This window comes from Benincasa hispida, chromosome 11 (assembly GCF_027475165.1).
Source record: "Benincasa hispida cultivar pf3 chromosome 11, pf3_genome.v1.1, whole genome shotgun sequence".
NCBI lineage: Eukaryota > Viridiplantae > Streptophyta > Magnoliopsida > Cucurbitales > Cucurbitaceae > Benincasa > Benincasa hispida.
In genome coordinates, this window is record NC_143488.1 from 54694713 (window position 1) to 54718314 (window position 23602).

The 23602-nt window shown below is 33.0% G+C and overlaps 1 protein-coding gene across 1 annotated transcript; it reads left to right on the forward strand.

The window, feature by feature from the left end:
- Positions 1-2493: 2493 nt before the first annotated feature.
- On the forward strand, positions 2494-7910 carry FDH (formate dehydrogenase). Its single transcript, XM_039049020.2, has 6 exons — positions 2494-2861; positions 4492-4663; positions 5243-5783; positions 5906-6030; positions 6580-6692; positions 7544-7910. Exons 1-6 carry the CDS (start codon positions 2772-2774, stop codon positions 7655-7657), a joined length of 1155 nt encoding a protein of 384 aa, XP_038904948.1. The 5' UTR covers positions 2494-2771; the 3' UTR covers positions 7658-7910.
- The last annotated feature ends 15692 nt before the right edge of the window (positions 7911-23602 follow it).

A 23602-nucleotide genomic window follows, 5' to 3' on the forward strand; every position in this document is an offset into this window, starting at 1 on the left:
TCACAAGGCGCTACGTCACTCGTCCGGGAGCAGCTGTGGGTCATATGGTAAATGAATGAATATTATCTAATTTTTTTAATTTAAATATTATCTAATTGTTTTATAATTCATAGAGATCGAACAACAGTAGACTCTGTGAGGTTGCGAATGATCCGAACCAGGTTCTTGCTATATGTAGTGACAACCAAAGCTATATGGAGGAAATTCATTATATGTACGATATACCTATTGTTCCTCCACCAGCTCCTAGACGTAGAGGACCTGTTCAGGAAGAGGATGAGTTTGATGAGGTTGCACATAATGTGGAAGAGTTTCCCCTATGACGCAGATGCAGAGTCAAACTGATTATGTTAGTTCGATGATGATGATGCCAACATTTGGTTCAGGACATTATGACTCAGAGGCTGGTCTTAAGTCTTCATACGTGCATGGACATGGTCGGGGTCGTGGATAATGAATATTTATATTATGAAGTGCCTGCAGAGGTACCAGAGCAACATTAAGAAGAACCCGAGCAACCTCAAGTTCAAAGTCGACGACGACAACCAGCTCGAAATCGACGACATCCGCCTTGTGGGACACATTGATTTTTGTAATTATTTTTATATAAATGAGATATTTAATTTACATTTTTTTATTTTTATGAGTTATTATTTTTTAAAATTTATTCTTTTTAGAGTTTAAATAAAATAATAAATATTTTTAGAATTTTTTTTTATAAAATGGAAAATTTAAAAAAAAAAAGATTAGAAAGAAAAAGGTGGAATGTGTAATAATTAAAAAGGAAAAAAAAAAAGAAATTTGTACGGTATTCTCGCTCTCTATTAAAATCTTGCTCTCGCTCTCTCAAACTCTCACTGTCTCTGATAATCTCGCTCTCGAATTTGATTGAGAAGTTCAGTGGCAAAAAAAAGGAGATTCATTAGCTCCTTATTTAGTCAGACTTGAGATGACAGAATCCGTTTGAAAACAACAATATTTTCCTAAAAGAAAAAGGTCGAGGGTTCAAAATTCGACCTATCTAACAATATTTTTGAACCCTCGACTTATTTAAAACAACAATATTTTTATAAATAGTTTGAAAATAACAATATTTTTCTAAATAGTTTCTAAAAGTACAATATCCTTTTAATTTTTTTCGTATATAAGTCGTTTTAAATAATGAAATAAGCCTTTTGGTTGGTCCCATGAAGGCCCTTCCCCTCGTCCCTACCAAAGAGTTTGAGTTTGAATTTGTTAAGAACATGTCTTTTTTTGTTTTGTTTTGTTTTTTGTTTATATAAATAACAATTCAGTTCTTATAATAAAAAATATTATTAATATGAAAATTCTCGCCTATGTATGCAAGAAATTCATTCAAGACTATATGTATTTATAAATTAAGTCGTTAAATAATATAAATTGAGGATTAAAGCACGCCCTTTTTGATTTGGCAGGTTCTTGATTTTTTTTTTTTTTTTTTTTTGAAAATTTTGTTAGAGAACTTGATATGTTTTCTTTTTAATAGTTTTTTTAAAAAAAAACTGAATTAAAAAGTTGGAAAAGTGATTTTGTAATAATCATCAATTGAGAAGTGGTTTTTAGATAAAATAATCAATTTACCGAATAATTTCTTCAAAGACAATTTTACCAAATAGTTGTTAAAATTCTTTCGTAATGTTCTTTTTACCTTAAAATGAACTCGACTATGAGGGCGAAAGAAAGGGGTTTTTTTCTTCTTTTTTTTTTTCAAAATTAATTTAATTAAATTGTTTTTTAATTAAAAAAGAAAACAAAATTAAAAGATATTATTTATTAGTTCCTATTGGTCTAATTTTAGTCAATATACCCATAAATAATCTTAACTTTAGTCATAGTTTATTGTTGGTTGTTTTATTATTGTTTTTTAAATTATCAATTAATATTTTCATTAAAAGAATTAGAAATATATTCTCATATTATATTTTTAAAAATGAAAAATGAAATTATTATTTAAAATTTTTGATAAAAATTAATTTCGAAGGTTTGAGTTATTCATTGAAAGTACACTATTAAAATTTGACACTCAAATATGAATTGTTTTCAAATATAACAAAACGAGCCTAACAAAATGTGATAGACATTAGTATCATTAATACACAGTCATATTTTACTATATTTCAAAAAAATTTATCATTTAAAAGAATTACCCTTTGAATATTGGAATTAATATTTAATAAAAGAAGGGTTTTAAAAAATAGAAAAATAAGAGAAAATACTTACACAAAATAGTAAATTTTTTTTTTTTTTTTTTTTATAGATGTTAATAGAAGTCTATAATATAAAATGATAAAAGTCTATAATTAATACTATGTGATAAATGCCGATAGAATAATATCTATGTTTTTTTGTGTTATTTTTTAAAATAGTTTGATATTTTTTTTAATTTTTTTTTAAAAAAATTATATAAAATAGTATTTAAAAAAAAGGAAAAGGAAAAATAGAATCAAAGGACTCCAAATAAAAGGAAAAAAGGGAAAATTAAATAAAGGCAAAGGAAGTGAAGGAAAACAGTCGTGGTGGCGTACGAAAGAAAAGGCAGACTGAAACTGAAAAGCGAAAGCAAAGGGCGGGTTGGCTTCCGATGCCACATTTGTGACCTGTGGGGTCGGATCGCTAATATAAAGGCGCGGCTCATCAGTACAAAAAGAAAAAACTATCCACACACTAAACCAACCCATCGTCATCCTCCTGGTTCACCAGTTTCTCATTTACACTAAATTTCTCACTCACAGATTCAACACACCGCGATCATGGCGATGAAGCAGGCTGCTACAGCAGCGATTCGAGCTCTTTCCTCTTCTGTAACCTCTCACTCATCACCTCTCCTCAGGAATCTTCATGTATGCGATTTTACCTTTTCTTGATTTCTACTCTTCTTTTTCTTCGTTCATTGCCAAGTTTGAGATTCTTCTGGTTTTTATGTTGAGTTTCTCAAGTTAGGAAGTTGAATCTTCCGCCAATTTGTTCTTCTTATGGATTTGATCGCTCAAGTGTTTTCTTATTTTCAGTCGAAGACTAGTTTCTGTGTCTCTCTGTGTCTCTGTGTGATTGATTTAAGGATGGATTTATGGATTATCCAAGGTTACTTTTCTGATTTATGAGTTTCCGATCTTGAAGCCTGGTTTGTGTATCTATGTGATTGTGATGTTTGATTGGCCGATCGAGGAAGGATTTATGTTGTGATTTATAAGTTTATTTGAGTCTTCGATCGTGAAGATAGATTATTAGAAGCTAGGGGTGATCATCGGAGACCGTCGATTTCTTCGGTTTGATCTCTCCGGCAAGGTGGTGTTGAAATAAACAAAACACAAATTAAGCCAAACAGAAATTAAAAAAAGTAGAAAATAAAACGGAAAAGAAGAAGAACAGAGATGAAGAATCGAGAGCGAGATCAGAAAAATGATGGAGAAATGAGAAAGAAAAAGATGAATAACGATGGAGAGGGAAAGGGGGGAGTTGGAGTAGGAGAAATAGAAAACAAAACTGGAATTGAAATTAAAGGAAAAGATAGGGAAAAGAAAAATAAAAGAAATTTTAACCTATTGAAACAAACAAACTATTTACATAGATAAAAAAACACATATAGGCTTCTGAAAGAATTTTATCCCTTTTTATTAGTTATAAACTAATCTTTATTAATTTTTATTTATTCTTTATTAATCTCTATTAAAAAATATTAAAATTTACTACTCTATGTAAATAGTATTTTTCAAATTTTTCAAAAATAAACTTCAAAAGGTTTTTTTTTCGTAATTATAATATGAAAACTATCAGTGGTTTTAAAAACCGGCCCATGGTTTTCATTTATTCTTGTAATATCTTTTAGTTTTTCTATGGATTTTTCTTCGTCTTTAAAATGTATTTCGAATGCATGCATTCCTTCGGCTTCTGGTCGGTCCTATCCATTTTCAACCATAATATTAAATTTTTATTGAAATATTGATATTTCTATTGATATTTTCACATTTTCATGAATTCGATATCGACATGAAGGTAAATCAATAATTTCATTTTATCGTAAAAAAATCCACAAAACACGAACATTAATCATAAAAATAACACTAATATAAATATAGCATAAATAATAGATATATTAACTTATTTAGAAATCATAAAAGATTTATTTATTAATTTAATTTAAATGTATTTTATTTGAACTTTTTATTTTTATAATTTTTCCATAAATATCTATCGAAATCAATATTTTATGAATATATTTTCATCAAATTTTTTGTAAAAAATTAATACTGATATTTCTTAAAATTATTGATATTTTCGTCGACATCGACATTTTAAACGTTGCCTCTAACCGGAACAACAAGTTGAGTTAGTGTTTAATGTTTTGGTGTGATTGCGAGCTGGATCGAGAGGTGGAGGGAGCAATTCTGTATAATTGGAAGTTGATATCGTGGTTTGTGAATTTGAAGTTAGTTAATTAATGGCTTTCATTTCTCCCTTAATTTTGAGCAGGCTTCTGCAGGGAGCAAGAAGATCGTCGGTGTGTTTTACAAGGCTAATGAGTATGCAGCTCTGAACCCTAATTTTGTGGGATGTGTGGAAGGAGCCTTGGGCATACGCGAATGGTTGGAATCTCAAGGTCATCAGTATATAGTTACTGATGACAAAGAAGGACTCGATTGTGGTAAGCATCTGACAAAACGTTCTACCTGATTCGCCTATCTGTATTCTCTATTTTACAAGGACGACTTTGTTACCGCTAATATTATGATAATTAATTTTATGATGAGTAAACATTCTACCTGAAAGGTAATCATTTATCCTTTTATTTTTAGTTTTTAAAAATTAAACTTATTTTTTCTCTTATGATTTGCATTGTTCTTTAATTGAGTTATTAGTCAAATTCAGAAAAAAAAAGTTTTTATAAACTATTTTTTTAGTTTCCAAAATCTGTCTTAGTTTTAAAAATACTTCTAAAAATATAGCCAACAAAACTTGAAAATTAATGGATGAAAAATAGGATTTATAGACTTAATTTTCAAAAACAAAAACAAAAAACTAAATGATTATCGAACGGGTCTTTAATTATTTAATTTTATATTACAATTCAAATGGAAATCTATCCAAATATCTCGTGAAACATATTTTTCCAAAGAACTCAAAGTATCTAATTTTGTCGGTGAAAATGCTAGGATAGTTCGTCTAGTTACGTATTAACTGTGTTCTAATTGAAGCCATGTGGTTTTATGCATCCTTGTTTCAGAACTTGAAAAGCACATTCCAGATCTTCATGTTCTCATTACAACCCCTTTCCATCCTGCCTATGTAACTGCTGAAAGGATCAAAAAGGCCAAAAACTTGCAGTTGCTTCTTACGGCTGGAATTGGATCTGATCATGTTGACCTCAATGCTGCTGCTGCTGCTGGACTAACAGTTGCAGAGGTTACTGGAAGCAATGTGGTTTCAGTTGCAGAGGATGAGCTAATGAGAATTCTCATTCTCGTCAGGAATTTCCTACCAGGACACCACCAGGTCATTAATGGCGAATGGAATGTTGCTGGAATAGCTCACAGGGCTTATGATCTTGAGGGCAAGACGGTTGGAACCGTAGGAGCTGGACGAATTGGCAGACTTTTACTTCAAAGGCTGAAACCTTTCAATTGCAATCTCCTCTACCATGACCGGCTCAAGATTGATTCTGAACTTGAAAAGCAGATTGGAGCACAGTTTGAGGAGGATCTGGATGCAATGCTACCAAAATGTGATGTACTTGTCATCAACACTCCTCTAACTGACAAGACAAGGTATTGTTTTACTTTTGGAGTGTAAATTGAGATGATGACCCATAAGGAAAATTGTGAACAATACTATCTTTAAATTGGAGGCTTGACATTCATGTCTAAAAACAACTTAAATTTTGATGTAGAGGACTATTTAACAAAGAAAGAATTGCCAAGTGCAAGAAAGGAGTACTGATTGTTAACAATGCTCGAGGAGCAATTATGGATACTCAAGCGGTTGTTGACGCTTGTAACAGTGGACACATTGGAGGTAATTGCAGAATATAATTCTTTAGCACTGCGGTAGCATATATCAATTACTCAATACATGATGCTTCGGTTTGTCAAATACGTTATATATATATATATATATATTAAAAATAGAAATATCAAAGTGACTATTTTGGCTCCCGACTTATAAACATATGACATATGAAAGGTAGTACATTAGTTTCTACGAGGTGACACATTAACTTTTAGATGCTACATAATTAGACAATTGACGTTAGAACACTAAATTGACAAGCATGCAAAAGTTTAGTAACTAAATATATAGAAAAAAAATGCCAAATATTGAACACATTTTTTAGTCTGTAAAGTAAGATAGTTTTACTTTTCAAATAATTCAAAGGGCATGGATGGAAGAGAATAGTCTTTCTGTCACACTCCCATGTCAAATTTACATCTATAATCTAGGAGGTTCTTGTTGATCTAGCCTAAAAACTCATCTTAATGACCTACTATGGATCATTTAGTCAAATAAAGAAGTTCATCCCAATTCCATTATTGGCTAATACTTGAAAGTGTTCTTATTATGCAGGTTATAGTGGTGATGTGTGGAATCCACAACCAGCTCCAAAGGACCATCCATGGCGTTACATGCCAAACCAAGCTATGACACCTCATATTTCTGGCACTACGATTGATGCACAGGTATGGTATAGTATAGTTGCATTGAAACTATTTTCTCATTCTCTTCAAGAGATTTTGAAGTATATCCTTTAGTTTTACTCCCACCAATTTGTGGAAATCAGAGTTCTTATTTTACAGACTGAATTCTAAGTTTGGTTTTTTTAAATTTAAGCTATCAATTAATTTAAAAGGCGCATTTACAAAATCTTTAAAATTTCAATTTTGTTTCAAATAGGTTCACAAATCGCTTGCTTGATGTTTACGCTATTATACTTATATCTTTCTAAAATCGACCCTTGAATTTGTTAAACATATAATCAAACCTTTTTAAAGCAGAAAAACTTGATAAACACATACACAAATACAAACTTAAATAAGAAGTAAATATGGAAAATTCCATCAAAGTGTGCATAGCCCAATTATACTATAATTAACATATAGTATGTGTTAGTAATCAATAGGTCCGTAGTTCGGATTATCCCACCATTATCCCACCCTCTATTGTACTAAAAAAAAAATTGTACAATTTCATTATCCAATGGCTTTCAGTTTGTTTGGTTCTCGTTGTTGGAATGTCTTGAATCTTTCATCTTTGTGTTATTTACGATTTCGATCCTAGAATTCAACAAAGTGTGTATATATCTTCCCTAATCCTAGAGGCATCTTTGTTCTATATTCCGAATTGTTCTCTCTAATAAAAATTGTTCTCTTTCTTTCTGTTCCATGGACGTAGTTAACACACTGTTAGTAAATCCCGTAAATCTGTATGTTGATTCTTTACTGTTTACGCATTTTCTGTTAATCTTTGATCGTCGATGTTTAACACTTGTGTTGGCTATATTTACTAATGATACCTTATCGAAATAATGCAGTTGCGATATGCTGCGGGAGTGAAGGACATGCTTGAAAGGTACTTCAAAGGAGAAGAATTCCCTGCTCAAAACTACATCGTCAAGGAAGGAGAACTTGCACCTCAGTACCGGTAAATAGTTTAGGTTTAGTTTTATTTCCCACGGTGTCCTCTCTAGAGGGCTTTGATTTCCCCTTTCTCTCCCTCTTAGTCAACTATTAGTTAGTTTCCAAAATAAATTGGCTTTGTGGGAGAGTCCGGTTGTGCCTTTTAAGTTATCTTTGTGAGTCTTTTTTCAGTATGTATCTCATCAATAATGTCGTTCCATCTAAAATGGATGTACGAGGATGAATTGAGGTTTTTATTTATTTATTTATTTTTATTTTAAATTTATTTTTTTTCCTGCCAAGAAGAAGTTGAATGGATTGATCGAACTAAGGACACATTTATCAATCCGTAATAAAATTTGATGTAATTAGAATGAAATTTCATTGATGAAATAATCATAATAGGCTTGAATCGCAAGTATAATTGAATTGTTTTTGGTCACATTCCTAGAATTATGAATCTATCACATTTTACCGTCATCGTTATCATTACTATTACTGCTTTTTATAATTTTCATACCGTTATAGTAGCAATGTCATTAAAGGTAACGATAAATATAACGATAAAGATCTTGAGTCCCACGTAATTTTCAACCACAATTATATTGAGAACTCTTCATTCTTCAATTAGTTTGCACGATTTGATTACATATTTTCAGGTGGGTCTCATAACGCATTACGATTGTGAAACACATGTAAATAACGACAAAAGTAATCAATTGAGACCTACTTTTTACATTATCATTGATGGATTACCTTTGATTGGTGTAAATGTGACCTAATTCTTCAATTAAAAAGATTGACACCAACAAATTGAACAAAATCGAACTAAGGCCACGTTTACCAATCTATAATGAAAATTGTTGTAATATAATCGTAATATTAGATTGATTTTTATTATGTTTACTTAGAATTATGAATCTGCTACATTTACTATTTTTGTTATTTTTAACGCTTAAGGGTCAAACAGTAATTATAACGTTAACAATAAATGTGACAAATTCATAATTATCATGCTAGAACAATAACAATAACGGGCTACCACAACTATAATGGTAGCGACATCGATTGGTGGGTCTCACGTAATTTTGAACTGTAATCGGATTGATCACTCTTTTGCACCTCAAATTATGCTATTTGATTACAAACTTGGAAGTGGGTTTCACATTTCTTTACAATAACGAAACACGGGTAAATGACAACAAACGTAATCAAATGAGCCAACTTTTCATATTACCATTGATTTATTACATTTCTCCTAAAGTAAACGTGACCCGGAAGCTAATCTAAATTGAAATGATCAACCATGATGTGGATTTCGACAAAATTGGTTTCTTTTCTAGTTCAATAAAAATAAAAGATCAAACTTTTGACCTTTGAGATGATAATTAGCATTTTATCCACTAAGTTATTGTCGGATTAATCATGATAATTGGTATTTTTTTTTGTTTGAAAAGTAACATCTTTATTCAGGCTCATGGGCCAATGAATGAGTTACATCTTTTGTGTTTATAGAAATAGCCTAATTAGGGAAATTTTCACACCAAACACCGGTCGACTTGAAGCACCTGGCCTTTTCGGCTGCTTCATGGGCCATTAGATATACATTTCTTTTAACATGAATGAAAGAAAGGGAAGAAAAACCAGAGGCATATTCTTCTATATTTTCCTTTAGGCATTCCACTTCCAAATGAGAAGAAAATTTTCCCTTCAACCGATTGGAAATTTCGTAAAATAACTCAAAAATTAAAAAAAAATCTATGGATGACCTCTTTCTAAAAATTTTTATATGGCTAACCTTTTTCACATGTGAAATGCCAGATATACCCTTACTTTTTAAAACCAAACCAATGCCTATTCCATCTTTGTTTACAAGCCGGTTATTCGCATTCGGGTACTTCTCTCGGTTTTCTCTTAACATCTCTCTTTGTCTTTGACGTCATTTGCTGCTCGTCGGTCGTATCTATTAGGGTTGATGCCCAAACTCTCGTAGGGTTTTGTAGTTTGTAAACACCTGTATGAACAAACACTTGTGATGTAATAATATGAGATATTTTCTTCATTGTTGTCTATGCAATATGAGATATTTTATTTGCATTTACCATAAACCAATAATCTAAGATCCCTAGTTTTCGTTGTAACTTAAGCATGTATGTGGAAACATTCAAGTAGATCATGCCTTAGTGATAACCTAAATGGTTTGTAGTATATGGATAAAGGAGGGAAACCTTATCTTGGTGACACTACGGATACGACCCCCTTTATAGATATTACAAGTGTTGTAAAGTGCTACAGATGGTTTAATTCTGATCCTTCATGTGGAGACATGCGAGCGGGGGTGTCCTATACAAAGGAGTTTGTATAAGATCGAACCACAAAATGTTTAATCTCGTTATATAATGTCGTTCATGATAGAGACTTTCATTTCATTAGGATTGTTGAGTTTTATGTCCTAAAACTTGTGGTATGTAAACAAATGGAACTTATTCTGAAAACTCAATAAAGGTGTTATTGAATAGATGTATTGATTGATAGAAATTCAATAAACCTAAAAGTCCTTTGACTATTGGATGAGTACTTGAACTTTATGTGGAAACATAAAGGTGGATCAAGTTCGAGTAAATAGTCAAAATGATATATAGTATATGAATAAGATTGGGTACCTTATTCTGGTAACACTACTGGATGCGGCCTGCTCTGTAGTTGTTACAAGGAGTTGTAAAGTACTACAAACGAAGTGATCCTAATTTGTTTATTTTGGGACATGAGGAGTGGGGGCATCCTTGTGCAAAAGGTTTTGTACAAGATCGGACCACGAAATCAGTCACTCTTACTTTATAACGTTATTTACTTTTTAAGACTGACTATTTCAAAGCGATGACCTAGGTAATTTGACTTTAATCCTGAGCTAACTATGAACTCCTGTTTATTTGGAATTATCCTTAGATTTGCATAGGTGAGGGTTGGGTCAACAATGTCGGCTCAATAAACCTCCCATTTCAAGGGTAAGACTAGATAGATAGCTAGGGACATAGGGTGTAAGACGGTATTCACTCTTACCTATTTTTAGAGATACTAGAGAAGTTGTTCCCTTAAGTGCTGATTCTGGGTCTTAAACAAGGGATCTCGCCCTCTCATTGGCCTGAGAGGGACTTGGTTTTGTTGATTGAATCATAAAATAATTGTTCATTAGGGGATCAGTGGGGACTTAAGGAATAAGAGGTAATTTCGTTGGGGGTAAAACAGATATTTGACCCAGCCGTTATTACGAACAACTTGTGAAGGGTTGACTTATTAATCATGGTTATATCGAGTGAACATAATATATCTACAGTGAGGGGAGTTCAACTATGGGCTTTAGTGGAGTGACCTATTAGTTAACGAATGAGGGTTAGATCGGTCTAATGAGTTTAGCCGATTAATCTCGGATCGTTGGAGCTCATGATCTGTAGGTCCACGAAGTCCCCCTACTAGCTCAAAAATGAATTAGCTCTAGAGTAGCGTGATAAGTTAATTTGAAACGTTTAAATTAGAATCAAATGGAATTGGAGAATATATATTTAAATATGATTTAAATATATGAAGATGGAATTGTGTAAAATTAATTTAATATTGGATATTAAATTAATTAGAATTGTTTAAATAATTATTTATTAATTTTATTAGAAAATTAATTTATGAAATTAATTTGTAAAATTAATAAATTTTGATTTTAGAAATAGAATATGATTTTAAAATTAAAAAAAATAGATTTTGGAAATAGAAATTACACAAAAGGAAAAATGAGAATTTTCATCTTCATCTTTAAGTTGCTCACAAAGAACCCATGATCTTCAACCTTTATTTACTCCAAGCATGAGCTGCATCTCACACAGCAAATTTCTTTGTCTGCAATATATTGAAGAGATTGGAGTGAAGTTAAAGTAAGGCAACCGAAAGAATTTTTAGCTGAAAATTCTTGAGAAGAAGGTGTTCTTCATTTGGGTTGTTGCAGTGAACTTTCTCCAGATTCTCTTTGGTTTCAGCTTATTTTGAGTCCCGCAACTCAATCTAGAGCACCAAGAGAATAGTAGGGAAGATCTTATGGTGGTCTACACAAAGAATTGGAGGTTAGCTGGAAATCAAGATTTCAATGGTTCTTCAAAGATATGTCTTGAAACCCATTAAATTCTGTTATGAGCATGTTTTCTTTTCTGCCAAAATTAATGAATTAGAGTGCTTATCGATCCTCGTCGCTTCTGCTGCGTGCTGGTACCTATCAAACAAGGATGACCATAGGTAACATGACCTTAATTCTGAGTTAGTTAGGAACTCCTGCTTATGAGGGCAGTCCTTTGATTTACATGGGTGCGAGTGGCCAGATTGCCGACTCAAACCTACCACTTTAGAGATTGGTCTGATTGAAGAGTTGGGAACTCAGCTACATAAGATGGAATTCACTCCTTCCCCAAAGCAGGGGTAAGTAGATAGATTGCTCCCTTAAGGGTTGATTCTAGGGCTTGAACGATGTGGCGACACACATCTTCTCATGGCCCGAAAGGTGTCCACTCATAGTAGGACTATGATATATTGTTCATTAGAGGAATCAGTGGTACTTAAGGAGTTAAATGTAACTACAGGGATAAAATGGTAAATTGGCCTAGCTGTACTTACAAGCGATCTGTGAAGGGTTATCGTACTGTTGACTGGTTATATCCGATAGACACACAGAAATATATCTGTGGTGAGAAGAGTGCAGTTGTATGTCTTTAGTGAAGTGCCCGACAGTTAACGAATGGTGGATTTCGTGATTAAAGAGTTTAGTCAGCTATTCATGTACCGTTGAAGCTTCAAGCTACAGGTTCATAAGGTCCCCTTGGTAGCTCAATGGATTCAAGTTGAGAATCAGTTTTTGAGTCAGTTTGAAGTGTTCAAGTTGACAAGAGGGAGTTTGATTATATATGATATAATTAAACTGGTTCATTATATGTGATATAATTGATATGATGTGTGATATACATTAATTGGAGGAATTTGATATAAATATGATTTATATTAAGTAAAGGAGAAAAGGACTATGGTTTAAATGTTACATATGATGTGATATTAAAACTATAGGTTAAAAATATAATATGATAAGTTAGTTATTATATTTATTTATAATTAAAATAATTATGTGATAATTGTGAGTGCTTTCTCCTTTAACCGTGCGTGAAAGTGGGAGGTTACGTTCAATTTTCATAACTGAAGGACAAAATGAATTTTTTTTTTTTTTTTTCATTTTGGAAAGAATCGCTTCATTAAGTGCTACTACTAATTGTTTAACTAACTAGAGACTATACGATAGCCTTCTAAGCGAGAGCCTAAACGGTGTACTAGCACCTTTGACTAAACGATCGTGTAAAGAATTTTACTAAACAATCGCATGCCAAGCAAGATTCTCTAAACGATCAAGCTTTTTTTTAAACGATCGCGTACCTGCTGATTTTTTCTAAACAATCAAGCACATAAAGTCTATGCGATAGACAATTCATTCTCCTACTTGCTTGGTCTTTTAGTTCGATTGTTGCCTTCCTCCAACCCTCTACCAAAGTCATTAGAGCTCACACCTCTTGGATTCTCGCTTCGAGAACACCAAGGTTGCCGAGTGGTGGCCTCTAAGAGGTTGTTTGTTCGTGGAGAAGTTTGTTCGTGATCTAAGCGACACCGAGAGATTGGCTAGGTGTTCGAAGCGACAGCGAGAGATTGTTGAACAGTGCTCATGAGAGTGAGATTGTTGTCCAATTCTTCACGAGAGCGAGAGGATTACATAAGAAGTGTTCTTAAAAGGTGTGTCTCTCGCTCTTTTTGTTTTTTAATTATGAAAGCATGTTGTAACGTCTGGAGCTAAACGCTCGTTTAGCAACTGGACCTCAGCAACAAATTTAAGCAGAAGCTGAAAACTCTGGAACAGCAGCTCGACCTCCTTCGTTTGTTTCTTCAATTACATCTTAATTTCAACTCTAATGACTCCAAATAAATTACAGTCTCTTGCTAACACATAAATGCTCATCAAACAAGAGCCAATTACAAATTTAATTGAGAAATTGAAGAGAATTAAAATGCCAAAATAGAGAAAACCATAGCATTACAACAGTTTCATATATCTCATGAAAAAAACACCCACCTTGCCAAAATTAGACTGAATTGAAAGCTTAAAAGATGCTCTGATACCAATTGTTGGAGTTAAACAACATGCAGCGAAAGTATCAAGGATCCATAAGCATTCTAATTCACTAATTTTGGTAAAAACTAAAGCATGCTATTCATAAAAATGGGTTTTTGGAGCATACCTTTGAAGAACTCTTCAAGAAAATCGTCTGTTCAGCTGCTATCTTCACTTGATATCAACGTGAACCCTCAAAGCCTTCCCTATTATGCTCTTGGAGTTTTAGGGAGAGTTGTGGGACTCAAGAACAGCTTGAAGATGTGAAAAAACAGAGAAAGCTCATAGCAGCAAATTTAAGAAGACAGTTTCTTCTTCTCCGCGATTTTTCTCTCCGAATTCTGTATATCCCTCTCTTCTCCAACAACTCCAATATTTTTTATATATTAAGATGAACATGGAAAGAGATGGAGTACATGGCTTGTAGCTCATGCTTGGAGAATCAAAGTAGAGAAGATCATGGTTTGTGTGTGAGCATAAAGATGATGAAAATGGAAAAAACTCTTTTTCCATTATGTGCAACCCATGCAAACGAATTTCCATTTTAAAAAAAAAGACTTTTAAATATTTTTAATTTAAAAATTGATTTTCTTAAATTAATTTCATAAATTAATTTTTGCACAATAATCATCTTTGTATATTTAAATCATATTTAAATATTTATTCTCTTGTTCCGTTTAATTTCAACGTTTCAAATTCATTTCTCAAACTACCCTAAAGCGTACCCATTTACGAGCTAGTAGGGGGACCTCGCGGACCTACAGATCACGGGCTCCAACAATCCGAGATTAATCGGCTAAACTCATTAGACCGATCTAACCCCCATTTGTTAACTAATGGGTGATTCCATTAAAGCCCATAGCTGAACTCCCCTCACTGTAGATATATTATGTCCACTCGATATAACCATGATTAGTAAGTTAACCTTTCACAGGTTGCTCGTAATAATGGTTAGGTCGAATCTCTGTTTTACCCCCGTAATTATCTCTTGTTCCTTAAGTTTCACTGATCCCCTAATGAACAATTGATTTGTGATCCAATCAAAAAATCGAATCCCTCTCAGGCCAATGAGAGGGTGAAACCTCTTGTTCAAGACCCAAAACCAGCACTTGAAGGGAACAACCTCTCTACTAACCCTAATCAATTAGGAGTGAATTCCCTCTTGCACCCTATGTTCCCAGCTATTCATCCGGTCTTATCCCCAAATTGGTAAGCTTATCAAGCAGAGGCAATTGGTCTACTCTCACCCTTTGCAGATCAAAGGATAATCCTGAATAAACAGGAGTTCATAGTTAGCTCAGGATTAAGGTTAAGTTATCTAGGTCATCGCTTTGAAATTGTCAGTCTTAAACATTAAACAACGTTATAAAGTAAGAGTGACAAGTTTCGTGGTCCGATCTTGTACAAAACTCATTTGCACAGGACACTCCCACTCCTCATGTCTCAACATGCACGAATTAGGATCATTTCGTATGCAGCACTTTACAACACTTTATAACAACTACAGAGTAGGTCGCACCCAATAGTGTTACCAAAATAAGGTACCCAATCTTATTCATATACTATAGATCATTCTGACTATTTACTTGAACTTGATCCATTTGTATGTCTCCACATAAAGTTCAAGTACTCATATAATATAGTCAAGGGACTTAGGTTTATTGGATTTCTAAAAAACAATATATTCAACAATAACTTTATCGAATTCTCAGAATAAGTTCTAATGTTTACAAACCACGAGTTTTAGGACATAAAACCCAACAAATTGGTGGGCTAAATATTGAGTTGGTATAAATTCATCTCATGTTGGTGAGTCAAACACCCCCAATCATAAAAGCAATACTATTTTTAACCCAAAAAGCTTTTGAGTGGACAAAAATAACATCTTTTTTAAAAAAACTTCTTTTTTTAACGTCTTTCTTACTTTTTCAGATTTTAAATGGAGAATCCCACATAAGAAAATACCATATTATCCCTCGTTCAAGTCACCTCAACTTTACCTTTAGTTTTAAATCTTTTGTTCCTCATTTGAGCGGCAAAGTCTCACTTAAAAAATAATGATAGAATAAAATTTGTATTTTTTTTAATAGATATAAAAAATGGTATATTAGTAAGATATTTATGGTATAATAGCAAATAAAAAAATGGTGGTTCACATAAGGAAAGAAATGTATTTACAAATAGAAAAATATTTATTATCGGCAGAAATCAAGCCCAATAAATTAAATAACATTGGATATGAGATATCTATAATAATAGTAATTTTCTTCTTATTTAAAAAAAGGTTAAAAATTAAAAATTTAATTATATTAAATTAAAAAGGAATTTTCGGTGTAAATTCTAATTTGTTTTTTTAGAAGAAAAAACTTAAACTATCCCTGTACGACGATTCCTATAAGTTTTAACTTGAACTTACGAATAAAAAAAAGATTTAGAAATGAAATTGATTAAAAATAAAATCAAACTAAAAGCTTCAGCCAAAAACAAAAATTGAAATTGAAATTGAAACAAAAAAAAAAAAAGAAAGAAAAAAGAAAAGACCGAAAAATAGAATTTCCCATGAGAATGTTTACGGGAAATTTCCATTTCCTTTTCACTTTTTTTAAATAATAATTTATTAATATTAAAAAAATGAAATATTGCATTTCTCGGTGGTAAGCTTCTACTGAAAATTTAAAGACTAAAGATGTAATCTTTTGAATAAAAAAACTGAAAATTTCGTTAGAGAACTTGGTATATATATATATATATATTAATAAAAGGAAACTGAATTAAAAAGTCGGAATTTAGGTGATCTTGTTGTAGTAATCAATTGAGAAGTGATTTTAGATAAAATAATCAATTCTACAAAATAGTTGCTAAAACTCTTTCGTAATATTCTTCTTCTTCTTCTATTTTTTTTTTAAAAAAAGTTAAATTTTAGTCAATATGCCCATAATAAATCTAAAATTCAGTTAAAAGAAGAAAAAGACACCCTGAGAAACTCAATAACGAAAGCAAAGAGTAGGTTTGCTTCCAATACCATTTTGCCAATGTGTTTTCTTTTTTGTATGGGTTGACTTTTTTACAAGCCCAATGGATGCTCTCCACAAAGATAGAGATGTTCATTTATCTCGCGGGATGTAATCTCGTGGGGACCCATCATGAATGAAGCGAGGATTCCTCTATGAGACGGAAATGGGGGAGGGAGCTGGAAGGATTTTGTCTCTGTTGACTAAAAGGGAACGGGGATGGGGAATACATTTTCCGTCCCCGATCCCGTTCCAACTCCCATCTCACTCTGCCCCAAATTTGTATATATATATATGGTATTGTGAGTTTTATAACTCAATTTTTTTTATGTATACTGCGAATTATATTTAACTCACTTTTTCGCGCACACACACATATATACTTTTAGAATTTTTTTAGTTTTTACCAATTAGTCTTCTCTTAATTCTTATCATAACTTTTTCATACTTTTAATATATTTTTAAGATAGATATATTTTAATATCGAGAACTTTCTTATATATTATAATGTTTAAGTTGAAGGCTAGACGGTTATATTGTGATATTTAAATTTTAAATGATAGGACCCAAACAATGTAATAACAACCTACTAGGATCTCCTCCAAAATAATCAACCAAATAATTGTTCTCCAAAATACCACAAATAAATCACCAAATAATCACCAAGCAATCAACCAACAATGGGCAACAATAAACCACAAAATTCTGGAAGATTAAAAATAAAGAGCACAGTGTAACGACCCGACCCTCTAGGACTTAAGTTAGGCCGTTACTAAATACATGCATGCATGAAACTTAAAACGACACTCTGTTATGGTGAAATAAATGCTAATTAAATAAGGTAAATTTAAAAGACTTTGCATTTAATTTCAAATATTAAAAACAATGGTAGGATACCCATAAATCATAAATGAAAATAAATAAATAAATCTGGAAGCGATTCTTAATAGTAAGTTTTAAACATCAACACTGAAAGCTAAGAAGAACATGAAAAGAAGTTTAAATCTCATGAGCGGAAGCATAAAACTGGTCCCAGTGGCTCAATCACGAATTCCGCTTGTCATTCACCGGCGCGTCCCAACTCTTACCTGAAACATAAACATGAGAAAATGGTGAGTATAAAATACTCAGTAAGTAACCCCACTATTGGGGTCAGGCTAGGCATCTATGTCCTCTAGATGTCTACCTCTAGAGGAACATATAAACTGCTCTAGTCCTCATGGGATACATACATACATGAAAAACTTATTTCTATCCTACTGTAGTTAAGTATGTCTACTACCTCTAGTAAGTCTCATAGAACCCACAACCTCTGGTGAATCCCGAAGGAAACACAATCTCTTACACTTGCATGGTTATGCATACACCTCTTTCGTATACACATAACCCACTTAATGTGTACCTCTTTCGTACACATGGTTACGTATACACATAACCCACTGAATGTGTACCTCTTTCGTATACATGGTTACGTATAAACCTCTTTCGTATATACAAAATCCACTGAATGTGTACCTTTTTCATACACATGGTTACGTATACACCTCTTTCGTATATACATAACCCACTGAATGTGTACCTCTTTCGTACACCTGGTTAAGTATACACCTTTTTCGTATACACATAACCCACTGAGTATGTACCTCTTTTGTACACCCCAAATCCTCTCTATAAATGTAGGGATGCGTATCTCTTTTGTACACATGGTTATGTATACACCTTTTTCGTATACATGTAACCCACTGAGCGTGCACCTCTTACGTACACCTCAGTACCCTCTAGGTATGTATCACTTTGATACACACCAGCCCTAGTACATCTCTTTCATGTACTAGCACCCTTGGACGTGCATCACTTTCATGCAATCACATAGTCTGGAAAGGAAAAGATGTTGCATCTAACTTCATATGACATATAACGTTCACATAATCATGAATTCTCTAAAATCTCCTGATCAAGGTCTTGATCATGTTAATTAACCTCAACATACGTAATTAATCTAGTATTAATGGATCCACTATAGTACATCACTTTCATGCACAAACTCATGTAAACAATCAAACATTTGAAATTTCATAATACATCATATAGACATCAACAAAATGCTCCAACTTTTACCTAACTTTAAGACATTCCCGTAGTAGTGTCACTTAACTCATAATTTAGGGTCATGCTCAATCGTCCTTTTAATATATCTCATAAAATTCTAAATCATGCTCATACATTAACATGCTGCTCAAATATCTTTTCTAAACAGTCCATTAAATCTCATAACAGTCAAAATTATCCTGGTAACTAGTCTTACAATCCCCAACATAAATCATAAATTTATCGGCACAAAGGCGGTTCCAGTAGTAAAATTACTTACCTCAAATTCGTAAAAAACGCAAAACAAAATCTCCTTAGAACTTCTTTAGCACACTTGAATCAACCTAAAGTTGTGGCTTGGTCCAAGACAAATTCCAATACTTGATTTAATTAGCCAATCTGATCATGAATTAAATCCAAAATCAATAACTTAATTTTCCCACTATTACTCTCAATCCAAAAGAACAACCATCCAACAACTTACAAAACTTACCGATCTTCACCATTTTTTTGCAAAACAAAATGGTATCTAGCTTGATGGTCAATGCTTAAAAATTCCAAACCTTGAATCTAAGTTTCAAACCAAAGAGAGATTACTAATTTAACCCAAAATCAAAGGGGTGAACTTCATCTCCCAAATTATAAGGAAAAATAAGTTTTACCCAAGGCTTTTCTCAAAATTCTGGCAAAGATCGGGGCAATGGCGGCCGACGGTACGTTGACTTGTGGCTGCCATAAATAGGCAGCGTGTATTGCTATCGGACGATATAAATTGTTTAGGCTAGCGGCTGGTAGTGAGGGTCTTGCATGAGGAGGGTTTGCGAGAATGGGAGGGAAGGGGAATTTCTAGTTTACAAATTTTATTCAGCAGCGATTATGAACAAACCAGAGCTTCAAACAACGATCCAACCATTCAAAATTAAACTTGCCTCGAACAGGCTGACCAAATTTGAGCATGATCCAACGGTTCAAACTCTAGCAATCGACAATTTTGTGGAAGCTGTCGTTGAAAAACCGAATTGTTTTCTCCCTAATTTTTTACCTCTTTTCACTCTCATTTAATTTCGAAAAAAAAAATCAATTATTTTATTTTTTCCAAATTTTGAAAAGGTAAATAAAATATTTTATCACAATATCTCCAAAATCTCTAAAGATTCTATTAAATTTAGAAATCAATTAGCTTTTCAAATTATCTTCAAAAACCAAAATTAAAGGGCATAAGATCCATCAATTTGATACAAATTAAATCCTTCCAAATATATCAATTCAAAAACACATGAAATTAATTATCTCTTTTATTTTTTATTTACTTATTTATTTTTTAAGTTGGCCCTAAAATCCAAAATCAAAGGGAAGGAAAATTCAATATTTTCAAGATAACCAGTTCGAATATCTAATCAATTAAATTCAATTTAACCAATAAATTTTTTTCAATTATTTCAATTTAACCCCAATTTTCCAAATGAAGGGGAAATTTAAACTCAATAATTTTAGGTAATTAACTTAAATTTTTCTGAAATTCGGGATGTTACAACACAAATTATATGTGGAAAACCCCTTCAATGTGAAGAGTAAAAGTCAGGGAACTTGTTAGGAGTCACCCTTATCAACTTCTCTTATTATAATAAGATTGAGGGAAAAAGAATTCAAATCAGTCATACAAAGGTTCACCAATACTTTCATACATAAAAGAAGAATACTTAAAGAGATAAAAAGACTGAAAATCACCTAGTTTTACAGGTTCTGTTTAGCAACAATTATGGGCAAACCAGAGCTCCAAATAACAATCCAATTATTCAAAACAAGACCCTATGTGTTCCGAATAGGTTGACTAAATTTCAGCACGATCCAACGGTTCAAACTCTAGTAATCGACAATTTTGTGGGAGCTGTCACTAAAAAACAGAGTTGTTGTCTTTCTCTCTAATTTCCTACTTCTTTTTCACCCACTTTTTTCTTAGTTCATCCCCATATCACCAAAAAATAAAAATAAAAAAATCTAGGGCTTTCAAGATGGGTCAACCGAAAAAACTAGCCCTAATTGGGTTCACAAAACACAAGTTTAAAATAAAGTCTTGCTTGTGCAACAAGTGAGCGAGACACCCACAATAATCTCCTCCTCTAGCCTAACACAGGGAAGACTCAATCACATCCATGATCACTTGAACCTCATCCCGACAAGCTTACTACAAAGCTTAATCGTGCCTCCAGGAATTGCCTTAGTTAACATATCTACACTGTTCTTGTTGGTGTGGACTTTCTTTGGATTCAACCTCTTCTCTTCAATTACATCTCATAGCCAGTGATATCTAATATCGATGTATTTAGTTCTAGCATGATTCATTGAATTCTTGCTCAAATCCATAGCACTCTGATTATCGCAAAATACTACATACTCACCTTGCTTCAAACCCAACTTTTGAAAGAACCTTTTAAGCCATAACATCTTTTTGCTTACTTCCACTACTACAATATACTCTGCCTGTTGTGGACAATGCTACTCATTTTTGTAGCTTGGATTTCCATGAGATGGCTCCCCCTGAAAATGAAAACATATAACCTGAGGTAGATTTCTGTTATCAAGATCAGCTGCCATGTCTGCATCAGTATAGCCTTCAAGCATAGGTTTGCCACCTTCATAGCACAAACTCAATTTGGAGGTGTCCTGCAAGTATCTGAAGATCTACTTTACTACTTCCCAGTGTGTCTTACCTGGATTGGATAGAAAACTACTCATTAGACTGATTGCATGTGTAATATCAAATCTAGTACACACCATAGCAGAAGAGTAAAGAATCGAAGACATAACTTCTTTCTCTTTCTCTGTTGTAGGGCAAACTCTCTTACTTAGCTTAAAGTGAGTTGCTAGTGATGCACTAACAGGCTTAGCATGTCTCATATTGAACCTTTACAACACTCGTTGCATATACTTCTTCTAAAATAACCACAATTTTTCAACTTTCCTATCATGAGCAATCTCCATACCTAAGATTTGCTTTGTAGGACATAAATTTTCATGTCAAATGACTTGGACAAATATTTCTTCAAATTTTGAATCATATATATATATTGTCCAACTATCAACTATCATCTACATATAAAAGAAGAATGATGAAGTTGTCTGCAAGAAACTTTCTACATAAGAATCAGCTATAGCTCATTTATAATCATTGCTTATCATAAACGAATCAAATTTCTTGTACCACTGGCTTGGTGCCTGTCTAAGCTCATAAAGACTCTTCTTCAACTTGCAAACAAGTTTATCTTTCCCTTTTTCTTCAAATCCTTCAGGTTGCTCCGTGTAGATCTCTTCATGCATGCAAGTCACCATGTAAAAAAGCAATTTTTACATCAAGTTCCTCTACCTCAAAATCAAGACTTGCTACTAATCCCAACATTGTTCTGATAAATGTCGTTTTCACCATTGAAGAGAAGATCTCATCAAAGTCAATGCCCTTTTTCTGGTTGCATCCCTTAACCACTAATATGACTTTGTACCTCACTATCTTCCCACCATCCTTCTTATACTTGAAAACCCATCTATTTTTCAATACTTTCTTGCCCTTTAGAGACTTCACTAGCTCATAGGTTCCATTATTTTTCTGGGAATTTATCTCCTCCTTCATTCATCGAGCCACTGGTCTTTTTCATCATGAGACAAGAGGTCTTGATAGTTCTTTGGCTTTCCATCTTCACTAACAGAATGAACTCTGAACATGGATACCTTGTTTAAGGTTTACGGACTCTGTTGGACTTTTGAGCCTGAGTATCCTCCATTTTGGGGAATAGGTTGCTCCCCCTGCTCATGAACTTCTCCATGAATCACTTCTCCTATGCATCTTTCTCATGAATTTCCTCATTAGATGAAGACTCATCAAGATCATCATCATCAGGATGATTTGGTACATTACCATCAGATTGTATCCTACCAACATCATCATGTACATCATCAACATTCTCATTTGTCGATTGAACAACAGAAGCAGTAGAAGTAGAATAATTAGTAGTATCAGTACACAACTCTGAAGTAGAAATGTACCTTGTACTAAGAAGATCTGCACCCTTCTCGTGCTCAAAGAAACTACATTTTTGCTTCTCACTACCTTTTTCTTTTTTGGATCGTAGAATCTGTAGCCATACTCTTCATCCTCATACCTAACAAAAACATATGGATTGGTCTTTGAATCAAGTTTTGACCTCTGATCTTTAGGCACATGCATGTATGCTTGCTGCCAAGGACTCTAAGATGCAAATAAGTGGGATCATGTCTCTTCCATGTTCTCTCTGGAATGTCTAGACCAAGAGGAATTAATTGAGATCAATTAATCAAATACACAGCACATTGCACTACTTCACCCCAAAATGTCTTAGGAAGATCAGACATTCTAAGCATACATCTCACCTTCTCCACAATGGTTATGTTCATTCTCTCAACAACTCCATTGTGTTATGGTGTGCTAGGCTCTGTCATCTCATGTTTAATGACATATTGTGAACAATAATACTTGTACTCATTCGAAGTATACTCACTACCATTGTTAGAACAAAGATGCTTCAATTTTCTTTCAGCCTCCCTTGCTACCATGACATGAAACTTCCTAAAAAATCCAGAACATTTGGATTTTTGTCTTCAACATATACACCCAAGTTCTTTGAGTAGCATCATCAAATAAAAGTGACAAAATATTGCTT

Bases quoted from the DNA above. Each gene is read 5' to 3' on its own strand.
- FDH (XM_039049020.2), top strand. From the start codon at position 2,772: ATGGCGATGAAGCAGGCTGCTACAGCAGCGATTCGAGCTCTTTCCTCT. The intron at 4,664-5,242 runs GTAAGCATCTGA...TCCTTGTTTCAG, and splicing joins CAAAGAAGGACTCGATTGTG to AACTTGAAAAGCACATTCCA. The intron at 5,784-5,905 runs GTATTGTTTTAC...ATTTTGATGTAG, and splicing joins CCTCTAACTGACAAGACAAG to AGGACTATTTAACAAAGAAA.